A 24,194-nucleotide genomic window follows, 5' to 3' on the forward strand; every position below is an offset into this window, starting at 1 on the left:
TTTAGACGTCTAGTAGGGACTGTGGCCCTCATTGCAAGTTTGTGGGAATAGGGTGGGCTATTTACTAAATGTGAAAAATACCGTTACCTCAGGGTGAGGTATTTACCAGAGGTGGTTAATGCCTCCTACTCCAAATTTACAGAAAAGTGAGGCAGAACATGCCTGATCGGTTTTGCTTTTTTTTTCCGGACCTTTTCCCCCAGATACATTTCAGCAGTTTTGTTCTGCCGAAACTTATCAAGGGAAAACTTGACATTCTGAGCTATGTGTCTAAAGAAATGGACTATTGCTGGTCCAGTAACTGTGTGTGTGGGATCATTAACTTCAACTCCCCCTTTTCTTGCCTTTGGAATCCAACATATTTCTGCCACATTTTTAGTTCGAGCCTGGGCAGCGCATGCGCTGCTCTACGAGACATGCTGTATTGAGGTAGGACTTGAAGCTCCGCCCACTATCTGACCACATTTTTCATTGCCTTGTGTCATGGTCCACTGTAAACAATGCCTGTTCATTGGTCAAAAGGCTTAGTATTCCCTCCTTAGTACAGCCATGTCTCATATTGTAACCTCCCATGGCGACACCCCCTGTTATGTGTGCTGTTGCACGATAGGCTTTAATTACAGTCTCTGAGCACTATTTTCTCACCTAGCATTGTCCTAGGACACGCTGTCTCCTAACGCTTTTTTATGCTTATAGCACACATTTGCAATGTAATAGGTCTCGCATTTGAGAGAGTTTAAGTGATTGGCATTGTAAATGACAATGCATTTCATTGATCTGTTTTAAAAACAACACATAACTAAAAGGCATTGTCATTTATAATGCCAATAGCTTAGAGCTCGAGTCGGGGTACCACGCGGGTGGACGGCGTCCCCCCACTTATTTTACCGGGTGGACGGCATCCCCTCTGCCAAACAGATGGACTTCACTCTTTGGCCTCTCTGGGACGAGGAGCTCGGAGCTCACAGCATGCTGCACTCGCGCTGGCTTCGCAGATGCAATCGCATCTAAAGGGGTGAGCGAGGGGAGGCAATGAGCCTGATGGTGCAAGCCACCTTTCGTGGCGTCACTTCCTGTCGTGACGTCACTTCCAGCGACAGCAACCCCCCACTTCTTTTTTTAGGACTTGTGCCCTGCAATAGCTCAAACTCTCATAAATGCTAGACCTATTGCATTGCAAATGCTTGTTAAGAGGGCTTTTTGTGTAACCATTGCCGCTTTATGGTACAGTTGTGGGAGGTGGCATTCAGAAGCAGTTTGAGAATATTAGCGAGGAGAAGCCATCACTCCTTGGCCGCGAGGGGGCCCTCCCTCGCCTCCGTATATGCCTTTGATCTGAAGACGCAGGCAGGCACAGACGCACGTTCAGTGCTCTCTTGCGTCGCTTCCCCAGTCCTCGCAAGAAGTTAGATCTAAGCACCGGAGCGCACTGTATGGAAGAAAGGCACCATCTTTCTATGAGAGCGTCCTGAGGTGACAGTTTCCGAGACCCCGTTATCACAGTCCAATGCCTGCTGGAGCGCAAAGTAGACAGTCTGTGACATCACTGCCTTAATCACTTCCGTGTTGGGAAAGGTGGAGTGACGTGAGTTCCGGCCAGGTGGCTCTTGGCAGCCGACAGTACCAAAGAGGATATTTCAGCGCCAGTGCCCACGGATGAAGATAGGTCTTCTTTAGGTGCGGGGGAGGGAGGGAAGGGCAAGGTTTGTGAGATGTTTTCAGGAGACAATATAAAAAGGGCACAAGTGGGCCTTGTATGGAAATAAGTGGCCAGTTAGCTGCTAGGCTCTCCTCAGATAGGAAAAAACAAGGGAGGGGAGGCAGGGAGAAGCACATGGGCGAAGGAGAGCAACACAGACAACAGGGGGAGGGAGAGAAGGACATGGATGAGAGAGAGCAACACAAAATGCAGAGTGAAGGAAGCATACAGATGCAAGAGCGAGCAACGCAAAACCCTGTGTGAGCGAGAGAAGTATATGGGTAGGAGAGAGGCACACAAGGTAGACAACTAGAAACACATGCACTCTCATGGAGTACTAAAGCAAGAGTAAAGTAGTGCCCAGAAAGTGAGCAGTGGAAGGATAAAAGTAAAGAGGCAATGCTCAAGGTCAAGCACAACCACAAGAAAGGGAAAGAAAGCCCACACAGAAAAGAAAATGAATTGCAATAAAGCCATCCAATGGTAAGCAATGGGCAGGCTCCAAGACCACTGTAAGCTGACAATAGATCTTTTCCCAGGCAGGCAGCTTGCGCTGTCTGATAGGTCAAACCTGTAAATAGGTTTTGTGCAAGTGCGCAGAAGGCTAAGATCTGTATCTATCTCCCAAACACAACTGGGAGGCATGGCACTCACATCAATGCAACCTGTGGCTGAACACTGGATTCTGAGCAGCTAGTTGCACAAACAACTCTGACAAATCTAACTCCTCTATAGAGCATAACAGAAGTACAAGGTCGACAAAATAAGCTTAATTCCCACCACAACCAAACTATCACTGAACCAAGTGCATAAGCTATTAGAATAAAAAAGAAAATATATATACATATAGACATAGATACATCTGCAGAGGCTAACAGGTTTTCTTAGGGGCTCAGTGCCTCTGATGTCGAAAACCAGGAATGCCAAAGATGCCTAGTCTTGAATCCGCCTCATGCCTCTTTCTTCAACATTTGTAATCTTTCTGCCTCTTTATCTCATGCTTGTTGGTTGTTTTCATCCCTGCTTCTTTCTATTTAAACCTTTTGCTATTTTCCTCTTTCTGGTGGAAATTTCTAGCCATAAATTCCGCACCTTTTGAATATTCCCCAGGTGTCAGATTCAATCTTGAAACTTTTCAGCCGCACCTCTGCGTGTCGGTAGGTGGCATCAAGCAACTGTGCACGGACTCTGTTCCATTCTGCTCCAGATATGACAAGTGGAGCCAAATAAGGTGCCACACTCCTGCGTGCTGACGTCATTTGCTTTTGTCAGGGTCCGCACCCCCAGACACAGAGCCCCAAAAGCAAATTCATGTGACCAGTGTGCAGATTCCTGGGACCATATTAATAGAGAGAGTCCAACCACAGAACGGGAAGGATGGGAGGGTCGGTGAGGAATCTGCAGCTAGATTGCGTCTTTACCAGAAAAGAGCGTATGCTTCTGTTTCCCGTTTCTGCCTTTCTCTCTCTCTTGCTCAGCACCTAAATGTAATGATGAAAAATATGTCCTGGTTCAGAAAAATGGGTGTTGTTGCCAACCACCAGTACAAATTAAGCTGTGTATACAACTAGGGGGAAACTGGGCTGCAAGCTATATTCAGGAGTGTCCATTGCCGGTAAATAAGAGCTACATTCTCAGTATATTTGCAAAAGCTACATTTACAGTGAATTTAAATGGGAATCCTTTACGTAGATTATACCTATGCTGAACATTTGGCATGGATCTGCCCCTCCTGGACCAGCGTTGAACACCTGAGCTGGGACTAGTGAATGGAGAGTGTTAACACACCTGGCATGAAGCTGGATCTCACAGCAACAGGATACTCAGAAAGGAAGGTGCCAAGAGCCAGCAGCTAGAGGTTACCTATGGCTCTGAACTATTCAGTTTCGAAAGTAGGCACCTAGCCACTGAACTACTACAAAAGGGATCTCCATCTCTGGGTGTTGGAAACCAAGATGCATTTCCAGCCTTGGAGCTGCTTTGAGACAAAACAAGGGGAAACAATCAGCTGCCTCTCTGCTTGCAGGACCAGCAGTAGCCGTACAACACAGGGCGCTCGGGCAGACTCAGCAGCCCTGCAGTTTTAACAAGGTCAGGGATGACACTGTCTGTTAGGAGTGCTTTGGGCAGGAGCCAGGGGGCGAGCACCTCCGTTATGGCGGAGGAGCATCGCCCCACTGAAAAATAAAATGATAATAAAAGTAATTTATTATAATTTTCTTTTTCATGACTGCTAGCCCTGGTTAGGGTGGGGGCGGGGCCATCTGCAGAGTGTCACACTTTAGAGTGGAGTACTTGTAAGTGCGCATGTCAGTTTGGGCCAAACAGAAATGCGCCCTCATGTTTCTTCAACCCAGCTGTGGTGCAACGGCCGGGTTGGAGAAAAGCCCCAGGCTCCCTGGGCCTGAGAGAACGTCAAGTTAGCCCTCTCAAGCCAATCACGGCGCTGCTCTCATGCGGGCAGTAACAGCATGAGAACAGCGCCGTGATCGCTCCCTGGGAGCCTGCGCAGCGTGATCCGCGTCGGTAGAGGAGCACTGAGGTGGTGAGCACAGGGGCAGGTAAGTGGTTTTAAAAAAAATATTTAGCCCTCACCCCCACTCCCTTGCCCCTCCTCGTGTTCGTGTTGGCCCACCACTCCAAAACTGGAGCAGCCACTACTCGCAGGAGCAGTGGTGGCTGGTGACACTTGTAAGTTTTGAGGTAGATACACCAATTATAACTGCCCCAAGCTAGCCCTGGATGCAAGTGAGCCCAGCTCTTCCAACGGGGTTCGTAGGGGACACCCCCACCCTAGGAAATGTAGAACAGGTGGCAGAATTGTGCATTTTCCAGCACATTTTCCCATGACAGAAGCAAGCTCTGCAGCCCTGCATTTTCACCAAGAGTGTGAGTGAATGAAGGGTGTGTTGCTTATTATCATTGCTTTGGGAGGAACAGGGGTGACAGGTAACATTAGAAAGCGTCAGAGGGTGAAACCCTCAGATCACTCAGAGCAGGACTGAGTGTTCAAATCCCATTCACCTGGAAGTCTCGTGAAAGAGAAGGTATCAGGAAGTTAGGTGAAGGCCTGTGGTATTCCCTGAATCCTGGCCTAAGTAACCAACCAAACCTGTTGTTTTTCAAAAGAAACTTTTAGGGAAAATTGCTACATGTGTGAAGAGACACACTGATGTCTTTCTCCTGAAAAACTGGCTTTGCATGCGCATTGAAACAATCTGGTGCTGGCCTGGCCAACTCAGCTCACTGCACACCTGTTCTAACAAATCCTATTCAAGAACTTTTGACTCGAAGGATCTAACACCACGGAGTGGCTTTATGCCACAAAATGGCTTTACAAATCAATACAACGAAAAACATACAAATTTGGGATAAAATGTGCATTTTGCGTTTCACTTCTCAAAGCAGTTGACTAAAAAGCCATAGGATTTTAAAGTAATTCAGAAATATGTTTATGAAATATTCTGGTTATTTATGGCACCACCCTAAAGAGCTTTTCTTTTTAGTACTAAGTACTACCCCAAATACAACGTTTAGTGACCGGTTTTTAGAATTCAGCTATATTGAATAAAGGTCAAATAGGTCACACAGCAAGACGAGTTAAATATGCCTTAAACCTGGTTTAGGTAATCAAGTACACAGGTACTCCTACCACATCACAAGGTAAAATACTTTGATATTGCCTGAATTCTCCTTCCCTGCTTTGCCAATAACTTCTGTTGCTGAGTATGTGAGTATGTTGCAATTATAGGTTCAATCTGCTACTTGTCCTTTTGTGTTCATTGTGAGAGTTGCTGAATACAAAGGAATGCAACTGTAAATGCTTTATTTCGTCACAACTTCGGTAAATAACGATTTAGCCGTGTAAACTTACACTACACGCATACAACCAGCGCAGGCCACTCTCCAGCAGGTCGTGGAATGATTTGCGTATGGCATGGCGTGGCTTGGTGAGCAGAAAACGATGGAATGGAGTGCACCCTCGATCATCAGTGATTGACATTAATTCAAGCATTCCTTTATCTTTTTTGTTTGCCCTTCCTCACACCAGGCAGTACATCTTCTACCAGGGCAGGCTGAAGCAACACAACAGGATTGGATGAGCTTACGTACAGTGCGAGGCACAGACGAGTATTCATATCCTTTGGAATAGGTCTCACGTCTTACGCAGACGACATGCAACTGGTGATTTGCGGTGCACAAATACGGAGAGGCAGTGGCGGCTAGCTTTCATGATGGCATGTTGGGTATTAGTTCATGGATAGCAAATAACTGCCTTAAATTAAACTCTGATAAGACAGAGGTAATGGTCTTTGGTAACCTTACCCCAGGATGGTCTCCGACCTGGTGGCCAGCTGAGTTGGGATCACTCCCCACCCCTGTTAAGAAGGCCAGAAACTTAGGCATCATATTTGATGAGAGCTTATCTTTTAAACATCATGTCAACACAGTGGTCTCCTCATCGTTTTATGTCTTAAGGATAAGATAAGTACTGGAAAAACACTCATCAGTGCCCTAGTTATGTCAAAGGTCGACTACTGCAATGGCCTTCTAATCAATGCCCAAGAAAAAGTTCTGAGCAGGCTGCAACTGATACAGAATGCAGCCGCCGGGATACTGTCAGGTACTCCAAAGTTTAAGTAAATCTCTAATGTGGTGTGCCAGCTCCACTGGCTGCCCATAAAAAGCAGAACTAAATTTAAAGCGCTATGCATTGCCTACAAGGCAGTTCACAGTATAGGACCTGAATACCTGAAAAAAAGCTTTTCTGGCATACGCGTCAAGCAGAGCTCTGTGCTCAGCAGCTGCCAACCTTCTGATCGTCCCCAGAACAAAAAAAGTCAACTGGGGTGATAGAAGATTTATAGTGGCCACGGCGAAACAATGGAATTTGCTCCCCCTACATATTAAGACCAGTCCCTTCTTGCTATCATTCAGAAAAAAAGTCTTGGCTATTTGAGCAATAAGGGGCCAGCCCTCCGCTAATCTTTACAGTCCATAGCGCCGAGACACCCATGGGTATTTGTGCGCCCTAGAAGTTGTAACATAACATAACAGGGAAGCAGATTAGAATCTCCCAAAACTTCTAGGTTTTGGGGTAGGACCCATTAACACTGTAGATGTAGATCTTGGGCAGGGCCGGACTGGGAGCAACAACCGGCCCCGGCAATGTGCTCGGCCGGCCCCCACTCGGGGGGGTTGGAGGTGCCGCGGAGCTCGGTTTTCGGCCGATTTTGGTACAGGGCCGATTTTACAGTTATGCTGAAAAATCGGCCCTGTAACAAAAACGGCCCCCGGCGGCCCAAAACCGGCCCCCACCCGTGTGGCGCACCGGGGGTTTGCCCGGTGCCCGCTATGGCCAGTCCGGCCTTGATCTTGGGTCTCCAACCTTTTCTGTACTGAGAACTACTTATGTTCAATGAAATGCATTGAGAGCTACTAATATTGTATCATTTCAATTTTATTGTATGTATGTATATAAATTCAACCAAGCAAAAGCTTTCTAATTTAAAAAGCGGAGCTGCACACAGGTGAGCTACTCTGCGGTAGCTGGCGAGCCACAGTAGCTCACGAGCTGGAGACCCCTGCGTAGATTGTCACATCAGGAAGGAAGTCTGAAGGCAGCTATTAGATGAACTATCATTTTATGCTAGCGATAGCGGTCACTTTCTGCTATATGGCATCATTTATCCTACACCATCCTCCTTGTCTACTTAAATAATCCAACTGCTTACTCACAGCACACAACCCATCATGAGGCATAGTGGGACAAATACCTAAGTTATGGGGGACCACACAGAGTTTGCAGGAGAAATGCCCCTAGGGAGGCAAGAAGCAATGACAGTACCTGCTGTCTGTTGTGTGTGGAAAGAGACTTTGGTGCTCACCCTGGGCCAGGAGAGCCATGTGTTCTGCTGGTGACTGTCACATCATGGCGCAGCTCCAGCGGACAAATGGATTGTCGACTCCTTTAAGAGCAAAACAAGAGCTGTCCAAAATTTAGCCAGAGGCAAGATGGCAGAGCCTTCCTAGCTAAGAGAGGACTTTTGTTCCTACACCCCACTTTCTGCGCTTTTATGAATGATTAGCTATTCCCTCCTTGAACCCCAGACCCCCCACTTTCTTTTGTTCTGTGTCTGAGGGTCGGGAGGGGACTCCGCTATGTCCCCAGACTCTGCCACCTGCATTGGTACCTCTAAGGAGCTTTGTGTCGGAAGTGTGAAGTCTGCCCTCCCACGTCCTCAGACCACGCACCCTCTTGGGGTCGGTTGGCTCCGGTCGCTAGTGTTTTCGTCTCGTGCTGTGTGAGAGGTCTTGTGAATCTGACTTCCTCGGCTGCTGATCTGATTAATAATGTATGGGTTCCTAGTGCCTGGCTGGCTTCTGTTACCAATAGCCTGTCTGTGCCCATCACCCGTTGCTCTGCAGACACAGCAGAGCCATGCTTGTGGCATGAGCTATGATGATAGGGACTTTGGAGCTGAAGGGTAGTTTGGGGAAGGATATCTGAAACGCTGCGGATAGTAGATCCGAAGGCTGATGTAAATGCAGAGCAGGGTATCTTAAGCACGCGTGTGTAGAACTTCTGAAGCATGACCGGTGGGATAGCTAAAGAGCTATTGGAAGATAGCTCAAGCATGGCGTCGAGTAGAACATATTCAGTTCAATTCATGGCATTTATATAGCACTGCTACCTCCAAGGAGTTGTCCCGGCGCTGGCGGGAAGCACACGAGAGGGAAGGGGGAACTAAAGATTACATAGCCGTAAGAGAGGTATCAAACAAAAAGGTTTTAAGATTGAGTCTGAAGACTGATTCAGAAGGGCTGCAGCACAGACTGAGTAGCAAAGAGTGCTACAATTTAGAAGCCAGAAATGTGAAGGAGCATCCGCCTCTTCTGGCTTTCAGTATGTAGGAAACATTAAGGGTGTCGGACCTCAGAGCTTTAGGCTGGGAGTAAGGCCTAAGTCTCCTCCTAAGATTTAAAGGGCCCTTCTGAGTGTAGGCTCCAAAAACTAGAGTAAGTGCCTTAAATTGGATTTTCTTAATAATGAGAAGCCAGTGAAGATACCGCAAGTGAGGAGAAATTGGTGAGCGTGGGGGGGATCCGTGCAGCAGAATTCATATGAAGTGTGGAGTGGAGGAGTGGAGATTCTAAGCATGGGCTTGTGGGTAAAATACCTTGTGGGGGTTGAATATCTAAACGTGGACTGGGGTAGGCACTGAGGCTCGGTGTCTATCCATGACTACTTTTCAGGGGCTTGTTGTAGGGACAAAGGGGTTATGATGTGCTGTGAGATACTTTCTGTGGCTTTTCATAACTTAGGAGTAAAGGTGAGTTTATTGGTGGTGAGGAGTATTATTCAGGGATGCGCTAGGTTGGGTGACCCCACTTCTGGATAGACCTGGTCTTTCAACGACTGTACCTGATGTTTCAAAACTTTCTGCTAAAACAAATACGCGTCCTGGTGTTTGAGAGAGGGTCGGATAAATGTGCACTTTAATCCCACTGTTGTTGAAGTTCACGTTTGTACAGGCCCTCGCATCACACCAGCGACACAACCTAGAGTCGTCGGCTGTGCTGATTTGCCGCAGTCAAGCAGCGCAGCAGGATTTAATGTGGGGGTGAATGAGTTCTGCAGAGCCCGACCGTGAAGCTCTTCACTGCAAGGGAAGGGAATATTTATATATAGCACTGAGTGATGTTTTAACAGAAGTTCTTTTGTGGTCGGTGAATATGGTCAGGGACAACATTTAGTCCTATTTCTCGGTCTGTCCCTTTTTTTAGTTCTGAAATTCTAATCACCCTTACTTTAGGGCTTCGACTATGGGGGTCGTTAGGTTCAGGTTGGCACATACGTACACCCCAAGCTCTCACTCGAATCCAAAGGGACAAGACACTTTTTATACAATGAGAATACTTCCACGCATTTTCCTTTCCTAGGCCTTTTGCACAGCGAACCGGCACCACCACCTCTGGTGATAGCCTGTATGGATCATGCAAATGGAGTCTCAATTGGACTCCCATCCAAGAACTAAATGCCAAGCCAGATAGAAAACACAGTGCAGCAACTGGACAAGTCCTTAATTTGAACAGATGGGATCCCATGTCTCCTGGTCTCTAACCTCTTCACTGGTTACTAGTAGTAAGAATATCCTTTAAAGGCCTTTGCATTGCACTGCTGCTGGTGATCCATGGGACGGGTCCCATCTCCTTGTAATCCAAACTTGGGTCATACAGCCAGAAGACAACCCTTAAATCAAGTATAGCTCCAATACAGGCAATCTTTCTGTATCAAAAAACCTCCCGTTCCTTCTTAATTTAGACGCACATGCTCTGGAATACACTCCCAAAGAGGACATGTCCATCAACAATCATTGAAATTGCAATGAAGAAAAAGTCCTATTTTTTCCCCCAATTCTGGAATCAACTGAATCCTACCACAAAATGGTGTGTTTTTTATTTGCTGCTTGCGATTCTATCCTTGTATTCCTTTTACAAGCCCAAGTGTGAGACGCATGTATGTGCGGCTACATCAAGTCTGGAGAACATTGTCTGCCCCTGACGCACTCGTAGATGTAGACTACTACCAACACCCTCCTTCCACCCGTCCACCGCTGATGTGCTGGATTTCATAAAATGCTAGACACACACAACTGCACGCTGTGCTCCGAAAGTGGGTTAGATTTTTGTATATGCTGCCTGCGATCCTACCATCAAACTCCTTTGGCTACGACAGGTGTATGCCGTACGTGCATGCCACTGCACCATGATTTGAGCAAACTCTCCAAGCCTCACTCATGACACCAAACGAAAACACTACTAGATCAGAATAATATCTATCTATTTATTTATGTATTTATGCATTTGCATATAGCACAGATATTACCCAAAGGTGCTAGAGTGCTTTACAATAGAAAAGGATTGTTACATAAGGTACAAATTTGCAAATACGATTGTTACATATGCTAGTTCCATATTGGCACCATTTTCCCAGCCATGCACTACTGATGAATTACTCTCAGCGCATTCAAAAAGTGCTTTGGGGCCTTGACAGAAGGTACGAAAGCGCTATAGCAATGTGGCAGAACAACACAGTACATTGCAGGGGCTGGGACAGAGGGACTGGTGTGGTTAGGAGTGTTTGTCTCAATACCATAGGCTCATTGAGGGGTTGAGTCAGATGTAAGGGTCCTTTAGTGTTTTAAAGTTGCAGCCTACCAGAGAGCACAGCTGTCTGGTTTGCTAAAGCATCTTGGAGACATTCAGAAAGTTGACCTAGAATGCATTCTGCCTTTTGCTTGCCATTGGTTTTGTGTTTTGTAACTCAGATTTTCTTGCTTTCCATTTGCTGGCTTTATTTGTTTAAGGCTGTCCAGCTTGAGTTCATACCCTCCCTTTCCCAAACCTTATTTAGAGTAACCTTTCAAGTTCGCCTTGTCTGTAAAGAGGCCTATAAATCTTGTTCTTATCAAGTCACATTCTCTGTGCATTCAAAGACCAAGGTCAAATGTCAAGCGGTGCGTTCCTTCCTGTTTACTTTTCTTTCTCTGAATTCAAAGTTAGCACATTTATGTGACTATCTTGCTGGATACTGGGGGTAGGAAGGAGATTTTTTCTAGCAGATTATGTCAGTATTTAGGAACACAAAAGAAGCACATGTTTTGTTATTTCTGAAGTGTGTTGGAAACAACTACTTTAATATGAGCAAAACAAATCATTACACTAGGTGATGCAATTCCCACACATTTTTTCTTCTGTGCACTGTAAAGTTTTATTAGTAAAACTGTATGTCTGTGCAAATGTAGTGGTCATTTCAATTGAAAATGTGTTCTCTGTAAAGGCAGTGCGCTACCACACCATGAATACTCCACTCTATGCCGCTCCACTCTGTTGTGCACCACTCCACTTTATGCCACTCTTTGCCGCTGCACTCAGCACCACTCCACTCCTATCTACTCTACCCTGCTCCACTCTATGCCAATGCACTTTTTGCCACTCTACTTTGCACCACTGCACTCTACACCACTCCAGTCTAGGCCACACCAATCTATTCTGCAAAATTCCACTGTGCCACTTTACTCAACGCCATTCTGCAACATTGCACTCTACACCACATGCACTTAATGCCAATACACTCCACTCCACTTTACTCTGTAACCCTTCACTCTGTAACCATTCACTCTGTGCATCTTCACTCTACGCCAATCCACTGTACACCACTCTAATGTACTCTGCACCTCTGCACTGTACACCACTTCTCTCTACACCATTACACACTATGCCACTCGACGCAATTCTACTCTACCCTGCACCATTCCACCCTACTCTACGCCACTGCACTTTACGCCACTTTACTATTAACCACTGCATTCTACTCCGCACAGCTGCACTCTGTCACTACAGTCTACGCCACTGCACTACACTTTGCATCACTGTACTCTCCGCCACTGCTCACTACTCCACTGGACACCACTGCACTCTGACACTCTACTCGACAACACTGCACTCTCTGTCACAGAACTCTACGCCACTCTACTCTGCACTACTCCACACTACACCACTGCACTCTATGCTACTTCATTCTATGGCACTATACTGTATACCACTCTATGCTACATCTACTCCGCACCACTCTGTGCCACTCCACTCAGTGTCACTCGACTTACTCTGGACTCTACGCCACTGCACTCTATGCCTCTCAACTCTACTCTGTACCTCTGCATCACTGATCTCTCCACCACTCCTCTCTACACCACTCTATGCAGCTCTACTCTACACCTCTGCACTCTATGCCACTCTACTCCACTCTGTGCCACCCCACTCTGCACCACTGCACTCTACTATGCCCCTCATTAGTCTATACCACTGCATTCTAAGACGCCCCAATTAACGCCACTGCACTCAATGCCTCTATACTCTGCAACACTTTACGCCAATGGACTCTACACCAGTCTACTCTATGCCACTCTACTCGGCTCCACACTATGTCTCTCCAGTACACGCCACTCCACTCTACAACACTCTTATCTACTCCTCGCCACGACACTCCCGCCACTCTTCTCTACGCCATTAACTTTTAGCCATGCTGCTCGGCAGCCGCGCTGTTGTACCAGACATTGGCCATGGCCATGTCTGAACTGTCTGAAGTGGGGTGGCAGAGTGGGCTAAAGAACGGTGATGGATTAAACCCAGATCTGTTGACTGGGTGTGAGTGTTTGATTGGTTCAGATGCTCCGTCCATCACCACCCCCTTTTGTACCGCTTTGTTCGCCATAAGTTGGCAGGGTATGCTCAGACGTGAGTCCCTTGCTCACTTTGCCACTGGATTCAAGCAAGCCGGGCTGAAGACGGCTGAAATGCCAGAAACCGGTCCTCGGAAGCTTGTTTCCGGTCCAGGGAAGGCATGGCTTGGCAGTTCGGGCTGGACTGTGCCTCATGGGTCAGACTGATTTGCATATGGCCATGTCTGAACTGGGGTGGCAGAGTGGGCTAAAGAACGGTGATGGATTAAACCCAGATCTGTTGACTGGGTGTGAGTGTTTGATTGGTTCAGATGCTCCGTCCATCACCACCCCCTTTTGTACCGCTTTGTTCGCCATAAGTTGGCAGTGTATGCTCAGACGTGAGTCCCTTGCTCACTTTGCCACTGGATTCAAGCAAGCCGGGCTGAAGACGGCTGAAATGCCAGAAACCGGTCCTCGGAAGCTTGTTTCCGGTCCAGGGAAGGCATGGCTTGGCAGTTCGGGCTGGACTGTTCCCATGAGGCACCTGGTCAGACTGATTTGCATATGGCCATGTCTGAACTGGGGTGGCAGAGTGGGCTAAAGAACGGTGATGGATTAAACCCAGATCTGTTGACTGGGTGTGAGTGTTTGATTGGTTCAGATGCTCCGTCCATCACCACCCCCTTTTGTACCGCGTTGTACCAGACATTGGCAGCCAGTAGCTCTTGCATAGGTGAGACCTATTGGCTTTGCCAATGCGTGTTATTTTGAAGAGTCTACAGGCTCTCTACCAGCAGTTACGAAGCTCGAGGGCTCATGCTATGTTTGGAGGGAAGCTGGTCGGAGGGGACTTGGAGAAGGGGCCTGGCAACTGTTACCTAGTGACAGTTTCAGCAGCCACGGCCATTGGCTGTGCGGGGGACAGGCGCGGGGGAGCAGCGTGACAGGCGCGGTGGGGGTGCACGGAGGTCATGAGGCCGGGGCACTGCTGTGGCAGAATGTGGGGTGCTCGAGGGGCTTTGCTATAGCAGCATGTGGCTGTGTGATGGAGGGGGCATAGGGTTGGAGGGTATGTATCTAAGGGGAGGGGCTGTGTTGGATCGATAGGTGGGAGGAGAGAGTATGGGCCTGTCATTATCACGCAGGAGGGAGTGCATGGAGTCTCATCATGGAAGACAGAATGCAAGAGGTCTCATCAAGAGGGAGAGAGTGCATGGAGTCTCATCAAGAGCGAGAGTGCATGGGGTCTCACCGTAGGGGAGAGGGTGCATGGGGTCTCATAGGGGAGAGAGTGCATGGGGTCACATGGTGAGAGAGTGCATGGGGTCTCATGGGGAGAGAGTTCATGGGATCTCATCTTGGAGAAGAGAGCATGGAGTCTCATCAAGAGGGAGAGAGTGCATGGGGTCTTTTGGGGGAGAGAGTGCATGGGGTCTCATGGGGAGAGAGTGCATGGGGTCTCATGGGGAGAGAGTGCATTGGGTCTCATCTTGGGGAAGAGCATGGAGTCTCATCAAGAGGGAGAGAGTGCATGGGGTCTTTTGGGGGAGAGAGTGCATGGGGTCTCATGGGGAGAGAGTGCATGGGGTCTCATGGGAAGAGTGCATGGGATCTCATGGGGAGAGAGTGCATTGGGTCTCATCTTGGGGAAGAGAGTGCATGGGGTCTCATCATGGGGAGAGGGTGCATATGGGTCTCATCAAGAGTTAGAGAGTGCATGGGGTCTCATGGGGAGAGAGTGCATGAGGTTTCATCATGGGGGAGAGAGTGCATGGGGTCTCATGGGAAGAGCGCATGGGATCTCATGGGGAGAGAGTGCATTGGGTCTCATCTTGGGGAAGAGAGTGCATGGGGTCTCATGAGGTGAGAGTGCATGGGGCTCATCAAGAGGGAGAGCGTGCATGGGGTCTCCTGGGGGAGAGACTGCTTGGAGTCTCATGGGGGCGAAAGTGAACGGGGTCGCATGGGGTCTCATGAGGTCTCATGGGGAGAGTGCGCATGGGGTCTTCTCATGGGGGAGAGTGCGCATGGGGTCTTCTCATGGGGGAGAGTGCGCATGGGGTCTTCTCATGGGGGAGAGTGCGCATGGGGTCTTCTCATGGGGAGAGTGCGCATGGGGTCTTCTCGTGGGGGAGAGTGCGCATGGGGTCTTCTCATGGGGGAGAGTGCGCATGGGGTCTTCTCATGGGGAGAGTGCGCATGGGGTCTTCTCTTGTGGGAGAGTGCGCATGGGGTCTTCTCATGGGGGAGAGTGCGCATGGGGTCTTCTCATGGGGAGAGTGCGCATGGGGTCTTCTCATGGGGAGAGTGCGCATGGGGTCTTCTCATGGGGAGAGTGCGCATGGGGTCTTCTCATGGGGAGAGTGCGCATGGGGTCTTCTCATGGGGGAGAGTGCGCATGGGGTCTTCTCATGGGGAGAGTGCGCATGGGGTCTTCTCATGGGGGAGAGTGCGCATGGGGTCTTCTCATGGGGAGAGTGCGCATGGGGTCTTCTCTTGGGGGAGAGAGTGCATGGGACTCATCAAGAGGGAGAGAGTGCATGGGGTCTCAAAGTACGGGGGAAGGATGGCCCTGGAGTCTCGTTAGGGCATGGAAGGGACGCCACGGAGCTCTCCGGGTTTGGGTCGGCAGGTGCTCCTGAGCTTAGGGCATGGGGCTCTGGGCCCGGAAGGGGGTCTTATAAGCACAGGGATGTCAGGTGGGGGCGAAGAGGCCTGGGGTGTCATACGCAGGAGAGTCGTGGGCGTGCTAGATTATTGGCCGGGGCCCGGGGATGGGAGGGCGCGGGTCACCCAGCGGGGTCACTGATGGGTCTGGACTCATCACTGGGGGCAGGGGGGCGGGGCTCTCATGGACCGTGACATCGGCTGTACTGCATTCACGAGAGTAAGTGTGGGGTAGAAAGTATGGGACCGGAGGGCACGGGGCTCTGGGGACGGGCTTTGCACAACAGTTTGGGAATAGGGTAGCTAATGGATCAGGAGGGGTAGACGGATTTGGGGACAGGGGGAGGTGATAGGGAAATGGCAAGTCTGAAGTTGGGGTGAGGAGGTGTAGTAAGTGGCGGAAAGGTGAGAAGGCGAGCTGAGAGGGGTTTAGGAGTTGGGGAGCGGGTTTATTGAATGGGGCAGGAGATTACAGGAGTGGGTGAAGAGCTGGAGGGGGCAGGGTTTGGGGGTTGGCGTCTAATTGCCTCGTCTTGTACCTGGAGGAGGGGGAGTGAATAGGCGCAGGGAGAGCATGGGTGGGTGGAGGAGAAGGGATTGATTGGGCTGGTGGGGGAGGAGGCGGTGGAAGGGGGCGAAGGCAAGTAGAGTAGGAGGGGGGCGGCGGGTGGGCGCGGATATAGGTGCTGGGGCTGCAGGGGGAGGCTGGAGTGTCTAGTGCCTCTGCGGGGGCTGGGGGCGAGAGAGGTGCTGTGGAGGAGTCGGGGTAAGGGAGGGGGGAGGGCGCCGAGAGGCAGGCAGGGGAGGAGGGGCGGCGGGCTCAGGTGCGGCGGCAGTCGGAGCCGGAGAGCGCTATCGTGCGGAGCGGAGGCGGCGGGCAGCGCTACACGCGGGCACCGCAGCTGGGGCATTCCTGCACACGGGTGCAGGGGGCTGGGCACCCCCCTCCTCTCCCCCCACGCCTTTCCACCAAAAACACCCAGAGAAAGGACACCCTTCAAGGACATTCCGAGGTACTCATTCGGCAAACGTGGCTGAGGTGGAGGGGTGCGCCCGCAGCGCGAGACCGGCCGGGACCCTCTTCAGCAAGAAGAGTGGCGCGCGCTCTGCAGCACCTGGGGCCCGTGACCTTTGCACCCCTCGCGCGCCGGCCGCCGGAGGGGGCGGGTCCTGGAGAGAGACCCTCCTCGGAAGAAGAAGAAGATTCCACCTGCAGGTGCCCGCGCCAGCGGGGGTCTCTGGAAGCCCGGCGGGGAGAGCAGGTGTTGGTGGAGGTGAGGAGCGTGTGGGGGCAGAGGGAGGGGGGTGCATGCATGGCGCATGTGGAAATGAAAGAGCAGGGGTACTTGTATAGCGCGCAACGCATGGCTCCTGCCAGCAGCGCTGCCGTGGAGGGGAGAGAGGCAGCTGATCACCGCAGGAGCGCAGCGCTCTGCCCGGGACTCCTGTCTGCGGGGAGCAGAGAGTTTGCGATGCTAAGTGCCCGCACTTGTACAGTTTAAACGCTGTCTGAGATAGTTCATGGTGCTGCTAAAAGGTGCCCGATTTAGCCCACCGATAGTTCACGGTGTTGGTATGATGCTGCTGTAAGGTGCCAGATTCAGCCCACTGGAGACCAAGATATGTGCAGGTGCATCAGCTCCTTGCCCTGTCCACCTGTGCACATGAGACCTTCTCAGGAGAGGGGACTTTAAAATGCATGCCCATCCGTTTCCCGGCCACTTCGAATAGAGTGCCACATTTGTGCCCTGCGTGGTGTTAGTTTTGTGTTTGAGCGTAGCGCAGAGAAGCCGGTGTCAGTCCAAGGGCAGAGTACAGATGGGGTGGGTTGCCATGCGCAGGGCGGGGCAGCTTACTTGCCCCGCTCTCCATCACCTGCAGCCCCCCACCCGACCCCCATAGGCGTGCTCAGGAGTGCTAAAGGGTGAGGTGGCCATCGGGAGGTCCAATTTAGCGGGTGCTTTTTCGTGAAAGCCTATTGGTGAGGGTGTCTGTAACAATCGCGAGTTATAGTCTTAAAGAGTAAAGCTCCCCATGACCTTTCAGAGGCAGAATTGGCGACATAGAAGGATGTGAGGGTCTTGGCAACCCACACCTGCACCCGATCAATGCCCTCGGCTAATTCCCCGCAGTATACCTCGATTACAGAAGGCATTATCCTTCCCCTTTGGGGGCATTTCCTCCGTTCCCCTGCGCTTCACAGGACGCGAGAGAGGTTCATGGGCTGAGCTCAGGTTGTGGAGGCTCGTGGACAGCCTGGGAGTCATTAGTAGGAATTCAGGAGAGCCCTTCCGAAGTTCATCAAAGTATCTTTGAGTGAATAATAGTGCCTATGCTTCAGTAGCCGGCCAATAAAGCCTTCTATATCAATGGCCAATGTATTATTTATGGAATATTGTTTGATAGTGAAGGCAAAAGGTTTTGGCTGCCTTCTCTTGCACCCCCTCCCTCAGATCTGCATGCATAGCTTCATCGTACCCGTGCCCGCCACACCACAAGTCTGCTTGCATCGGGGTAGAGTGGAAGTGCATTCTCGGAAAGGCATTTTTTTGTTGCAAATCTGTGGTATTTGAGGCTCCTGCACCTGTTCAGTGCATGCAATGATTGCTAATGACAGACTTCATTTGTCGCTTGACCTGTGTATGCTCATCTGCTTTTTGGGGTTGACCGTCACTCTTTCTTTCTTCCATGATGCAGGGTAAAGAATTGGGTTCATGTCACCGGCTCGCCATGTTCCCTGGATGGATGAAGGGAGAATGCCAGCCAGAGCTCACTGGAGGTTTCTCATCAGCCTTCTGTGGTTTCTTTGTCTCCATGGCCATCACCCATCTCCTCTCGCAGAGCTGCTACCCGCTGCTGAAGCAGCATGAAAGGCCATGAGACGCCATCTTCTCTTCTTTCCAGAGCTGCTAGGCCAGCCCTGGGTGCTCAGAAGTTGAGGGGAGCCCAGGAGATGCGGGGCTTGCTGCCGGCCGCAGCCGTGCACCCTGTGATCCGCCTCGAGAGCCCACAGGAAAGAAGCTCACCTGGCTGCCCGGATCATGAACCAGTCCACGTGGCTGGATGTGAGGACTGTCAACTTGAGCAGCTCATCGGTCAACGTCTCGGAGCGGCATCTTTGCCCGTTGGGCTTCGGCCACTACAGCGCTGTGGACGTCTGCGTCCTGGAGACCGTGGTCATCGTGCTTCTCACATTTCTCATTATCGCTGGCAACTTGACGGTCATATTTGTCTTTCACTGTGCCCCACTGCTGCACCACTACACGACAAGCTACTTCATTCAGACCATGGCCTATGCTGACCTCTTTGTGGGGGTGAGCTGCTTGGTCCCAACACTTTCTCTTCTTCACTACTTCACTGGTGTCCACGAGTCACTGACCTGCCAGGTGTTTGGGTACATCATCTCTGTGCTCAAGAGCGTCTCTATGGCCTGCTTGGCCTTTATCAGCGTGGACCGATACTTGGCCATCACCAAGCCATTGTCCTACAACCAGTTGGTAACTCCGTGCCGACTACGGCTGTGCATTGTCCTTATCTGGGTCTACTCCTGCCTCGTCTTTTCTCCATCCTTTTTTGGCTGGGGAAAACCTGGTTACCATGGTGACATCTTCCTCTGGTGTGCTGTGTCCTGGCCCACCAGTGCCTACTTCACTGGCTTCATTGTCTGCCTTCTGTACGCACCCGCTGCCCTAGTCATCTGCTTCACCTACTTCCATATCTTCAAGATTTGCCGGCAGCACACCAAGGAAATGAGCGACCGCCGGGCCCGCTTCCCCAGCCAGGAGGCAGAGGCCGGCGATGGCTGTAGCAGCGAGGGTGGGCCCAGCCCTGACCGCCGCTATGCCATGGTCCTCTTCCGTATCACCAGTGTCTTTTATGCTCTGTGGCTACCGTACATTGCCTACTTCCTGCTGGAAAGCTCTCGGGTTATCGACAGCCCAGCCATGTCCTTCCTTACCACATGGTTGGCCATCAGCAACAGTTTCTGCAACTGTGTCATCTACAGCCTTTCCAACAGCGTGTTCCGGCTCGGTCTGCGTCGGCTGTCGCGCACCCTCTGCTCGTCATGCATGTGCATTAAGGCCCAGGATTTTCGAGATGCCAAACCACGTAAACGGGCTAACTCCTGTTCCATATGAAGGAAAAGACTGAACTTGGCCGCCAAAAGATTTGTCCTGGAAAAATGTTTGAATAGTCAAGAGACATGGAAAAGCATTAGTCATAACCGAAATAAAAAGATACTCTGCTCTGATGAAGAATACCAAGAGAAGTGTTGACACAATTTAGTGACTTTCACAAGTCATAGGTTGTGGTGTAAGAAGATGGACAGTGCCTTCGGCCCCTCCCCCCAACTGGACTACAGGCAAAGGAGCCAATGGGAGAAATGGGAACTTGGCCTCTGACCTCCTCACACTCTGTCCTTTGTATAGAAATGATACTCCTTAGAGAGAGCTTTAATACTGGGTGGATGGCACCGGAGGCGTGCAATCTATGGGGGTGACTCGACTGTGTATTTACCGCTGTGGCAGCAGAGAAGCATGCTTATGGCATTAGCTTTGTGAGCGGTGTGCAGACTCACATAAATCCACTTCTACTCACTGTCACGCATAACGTTTCGCTGTCACTCACACCCAACGGCTGTCACTCTCGGTTGGTTTATGTCACTCTTGCCTATTCCCTTTTCCTCATCAGCTGACAACAACTTACTGTGGCTCACTAGCTCACACCTATTCATGGCTGGCTCACACCAACTCTCTATTACAAATTCGCAATTGCTCGCTGTCACAGACAAACACCACCCACTGTTGCACATAGATTTACAGGGATTCACTGTCAGTTTAATCTGCACGTCTTAGCTACCACTTCCAGACACTCGCCCACTAAAGATCTCTCACAGACTTTCACTTGTTCGCTGCCACATGGACTCAAACCTATTTACTGTCACAGCTATTTTCTGTCCATCATATCTACTCATTACTATTCACAGACTCCCACCTCTTCATTTGCCACTGACTTGCACTTCACAGCTTAACGTTTCGCTTTTTGAGTGTGAATCCGCTGCCAGTATTCTGCACAGTCTCTCTTCCCTATGATTCATACATGTATTACTGTAATATAGCTGCCAAGTGGACTATGCTATACGTAACCTATTTAGGCGGTAAAATGCCTTTAGGGAAGACAATATTGCATTCTTGATCTCTTAGTTTTGTATTCTCCACTCAGAATTCAAGCCTACATGGCGAGGAGTGATCAGGGTTCTTGGCTAAACAAAAAGGACTGTCGGAAGGTGTAATTTATGAGATGACCCACGTATCAGTTAAACACCCACACTTCCACAGTAGCCCAAGGACCGTTGTCCTTTACTCCTGCACACTACATCCACTGTTAATCACTCATGCCATTCTCATGTGCCTGCTCACCACCATCCTTGGTCACCCTCATGACACTCATGGCCTTGGAGTAGACCTGTCTACTCACTAGCACGCCTCTGCTCACTAGCAGCAAATTTTTCCATTCACAGTCCATTGGCACTCCCACGCCTCCGTTCATTCACAATACCTGCAAACCATGCGTGGGCACTGTTTTTACGTGACTCACACACTCTCTCCCTTATACATGCATTGAATCTGTCATGAACCCATCCTCATCCATTCGTCCTGTCACCAGTATCCGCAACATATTTGCTTGTCACAAGTGATCACTATTTGCATGAGCATTTCACTTGCTCTTATTTACTGTAACACTGACACTATCTCACTCATAAGGTCATGTGCACTTATATGTTCACACACCTCAGATTATGAGCAAAAGTGAATGTTCTTCCTCGTTACACAAATTCCCTGATTACAAGTTTGTGGCTATTTTCTAATGCCTCTGCAAGCAGGAGTTTGCACGGGAATTACAAGTTGTATGGTGATTTTTTGGCCATCGGGTTTCCCTGAAAGATAATTCTGACAGGTAAAACATTCTGAAGTTAATTGTTGATAAACAAAAGTCACAACATGCAGAATTCAGAGGGTTGAATACAGATTCTGCATGCCTCGTTCCCAAGTTGAAAGGGAGGCATTTACTGCACATGATGAATACTATACTCCAGGTCAATGCTATTTGCCGGGTTTGGTAAATACCCTATCCATGTCCTTTCATGCACAACTTATAATCAGGGATTTATGACAAATTAAGAAATTCACCATACATGTGCCACTGATAGTGTATGTGAGCAGGCACAAAGTAAATCCTGGTGTGGCAAATTCCACCAGTGTGGCGCTGTAGATCCAGTTTAAGTTGATAGGATGAGGCCATGATGAATACCTGACCCATTTTCCCTTCAGCCCTTTCAGAGATGCCAACATTCCTGCTGCTGTTTTAGCATTGTGTGTTTTCTAGATCTGTACAGATTTACAAGTGTGTTTGTGTTTACAGATATCTGTATGTATAGTGTGTGTATATGTATATAGTATATATATTTTTTATATAAAATATATAGTTTATGCTGCATTGGTAAGAATAGATTTAACCCAATAAACAGTGTCATTCGGAGTAAGTACTTGGGTGAGTCTGGCTTATTGCATATTTTTAATTTTAAAGTTATCGATGCACCAGTGGGTAGTGTAACATTGTTGTGTGTATTCAAGGTGACATTCGTTGTCACAGATAAGGGAAGGTAAGGTCTGTCACCCCCTTCAGCAGAGAGAATGACTACAGCTGAGCATTATAACACAGGTTACTAGTGATATTAAACACACTCCTAACTGAAAAACTGTTTATAGGTGTTCACCCTTCGCATTGGGCCTCATTTTACAATGCTTAGAAAGATAAGACTGCATCAGCCCTACCAGGATTCAAAACTATAAATGTATGTAGGGACACGAAGCAGAACAATGTTCGTGACAAAATGGCTGCTACAGCGCAAACACAGAGTGCAGTAGTAAACAGTTGATAAAACATGAAGCGCAGAGTGTTCACAAAATTGGTGCTGGCATTTGGGTGCAAACTGGTGGTGACTGGTTTGAATCCCTGACTGATGCTTTCATCTTTCCAAAATTGATAGCACATCTACCCTTCACCTACACAATTATAAACCCTTTTATTTTCAGTGCTGCAAAGCTGCGAGAATGACAGCGGGTGCTATTTAGTAGAGCAGGTGATTATTTCATTTTACATCAGAGCTGCAGAAATGTTTGTTCATGCCGCTGTTGCTGTCGTGTGCTTGTATCACAGAAGGCGTAGCCTGACAGCTAGACTGTTTACTGGTCGCAAAGTTCTGATCTTGGGTTCTATGCAAAATCAATTGGTATACTTTGTGGAAATCAATATAATTGCCTGTGTGTTAGTACTCTTTTTAAGCAAAAGTGTTAACATTTAGAACCCAGCTGAGCTCCAGTATGTTTAAAAAATTTAAATATAACATTACGTATACTTGTGATCTAACAGAACCTTATTTGGGGTAGCCCTGAAGAGTGCCATGCACTCCAAAACCTCTGGTATTTATAAAACAGACTAAAAAAACATTTGCGATGAATTCCTCAGCAGTGGTTCCAAAGAACTGTAATCTGTATTGGTTATGGTTTTGATACATGATTGGATTACATTTAGGGTAACTTTAGGTAACGGGTCAGGGTCAGTGTTAGTGTTAAGGATAAGGCTAGCTTAGAAGCATAGTTAGCGTTTAGGTAATTATATATAGCGTATTTCTCAAATCTAGGAAATTGAGTATTTTTGGGGGGCAATTAAGAATTACGGTTGGAGTTAGTGGTCTGAGATTTTATTTTACCCTCAGATTCATCTCAGCGTGGTTACTGGTCCAGTAGTCAGTTCCATGGAACAGATGGGAACACACTCCTAGAAGTGCAGCTATCACAGTGGTCACTCAGGCTTTAACTCCAAGTTAGCACATTTTCAGCTGCATTTACTTTACAGCTGTTCCCATTCTCTGCTGAATTGTGTTTTCTTTAGGTCTAAAAAGCTAAAGTGTTTAAAATGGTGTATCAATCTATAGAGCGATGAGAACAACGTAGAGAGAATTAGGAAGGTGTCCTGTTGATGGAACAGTCTTCCTCAAAACAGTGGCATCTCGCTAGAGGGAGGGAGATGTGATAATTTGTTGTTGATGAGCTGGCCCCAAGCGAATTGAGGGAACAGGAGAGGTAAGAGGGTACAATTGAAGGGAAAGTGATGAGGGGCGACAAAGATGAATAAGCATGGGGAAGAATTAGAAATCTTGCCCCTCTTTCAGAGACACCGGGGAAGGCTGCAGAGTGCTTATGGGGTCAGCCTCCTCCGCTTCTACACAGCACCACAGTCCTACCTCTTGTGTAAGCCTCTCAGTAAAAGATCATTTTATGCATGGCCAATAACTACAAAGGCAGTCGGTGGAGGATGACCACAAGACTACTCTTTTCGTCAGTGCACTAATTTCTGAGATGTCAAAGGTCTCTGGGTACAGCTGTGAGCCTTTCACGTGATTCTGTAGGCTTGAACCTAGCTCACACCTCAGCCTATGTCACTTGGAGTGGTCTGTCTGTGCGCCAGCCCTCACCCACCGTTGCCTAGCTCGATGCTCCAGTGATGCTAATACGCTCTTGGCCAGATGAGAGCTG

General features: G+C 49.0%; 2 protein-coding genes across 3 annotated transcripts in view; both read left to right on the forward strand.

Annotated features, from left to right (window-relative positions):
• The window catches only part of RABGAP1L (RAB GTPase activating protein 1 like), a 1,373,174-nt gene that overhangs the window by 648,671 nt on the left and 700,309 nt on the right, over positions 1 to 24,194 (forward strand). The window lies entirely within an intron of this gene.
• Positions 16,768 to 22,138, forward strand: GPR52 (G protein-coupled receptor 52). The gene is made up of 2 exons (XM_078659224.1): positions 16,768 to 16,868; positions 18,292 to 22,138. Exon 2 carries the CDS (start codon positions 18,636 to 18,638, stop codon positions 19,731 to 19,733), a length of 1,098 nt encoding a protein of 365 aa, XP_078515350.1. The 5' UTR covers positions 16,768 to 16,868; positions 18,292 to 18,635; the 3' UTR covers positions 19,734 to 22,138.

The sequence above is a fragment of the Lissotriton helveticus genome, chromosome 1_1 (assembly GCF_964261635.1).
Source record: "Lissotriton helveticus chromosome 1_1, aLisHel1.1, whole genome shotgun sequence".
Taxonomy (NCBI): Eukaryota; Metazoa; Chordata; class Amphibia; order Caudata; family Salamandridae; genus Lissotriton; species Lissotriton helveticus.

Bases quoted from the DNA above. Each gene is read 5' to 3' on its own strand.
- GPR52 (XM_078659224.1), top strand. From the start codon at position 18,636: ATGAACCAGTCCACGTGGCTGGATGTGAGGACTGTCAACTTGAGCAGC.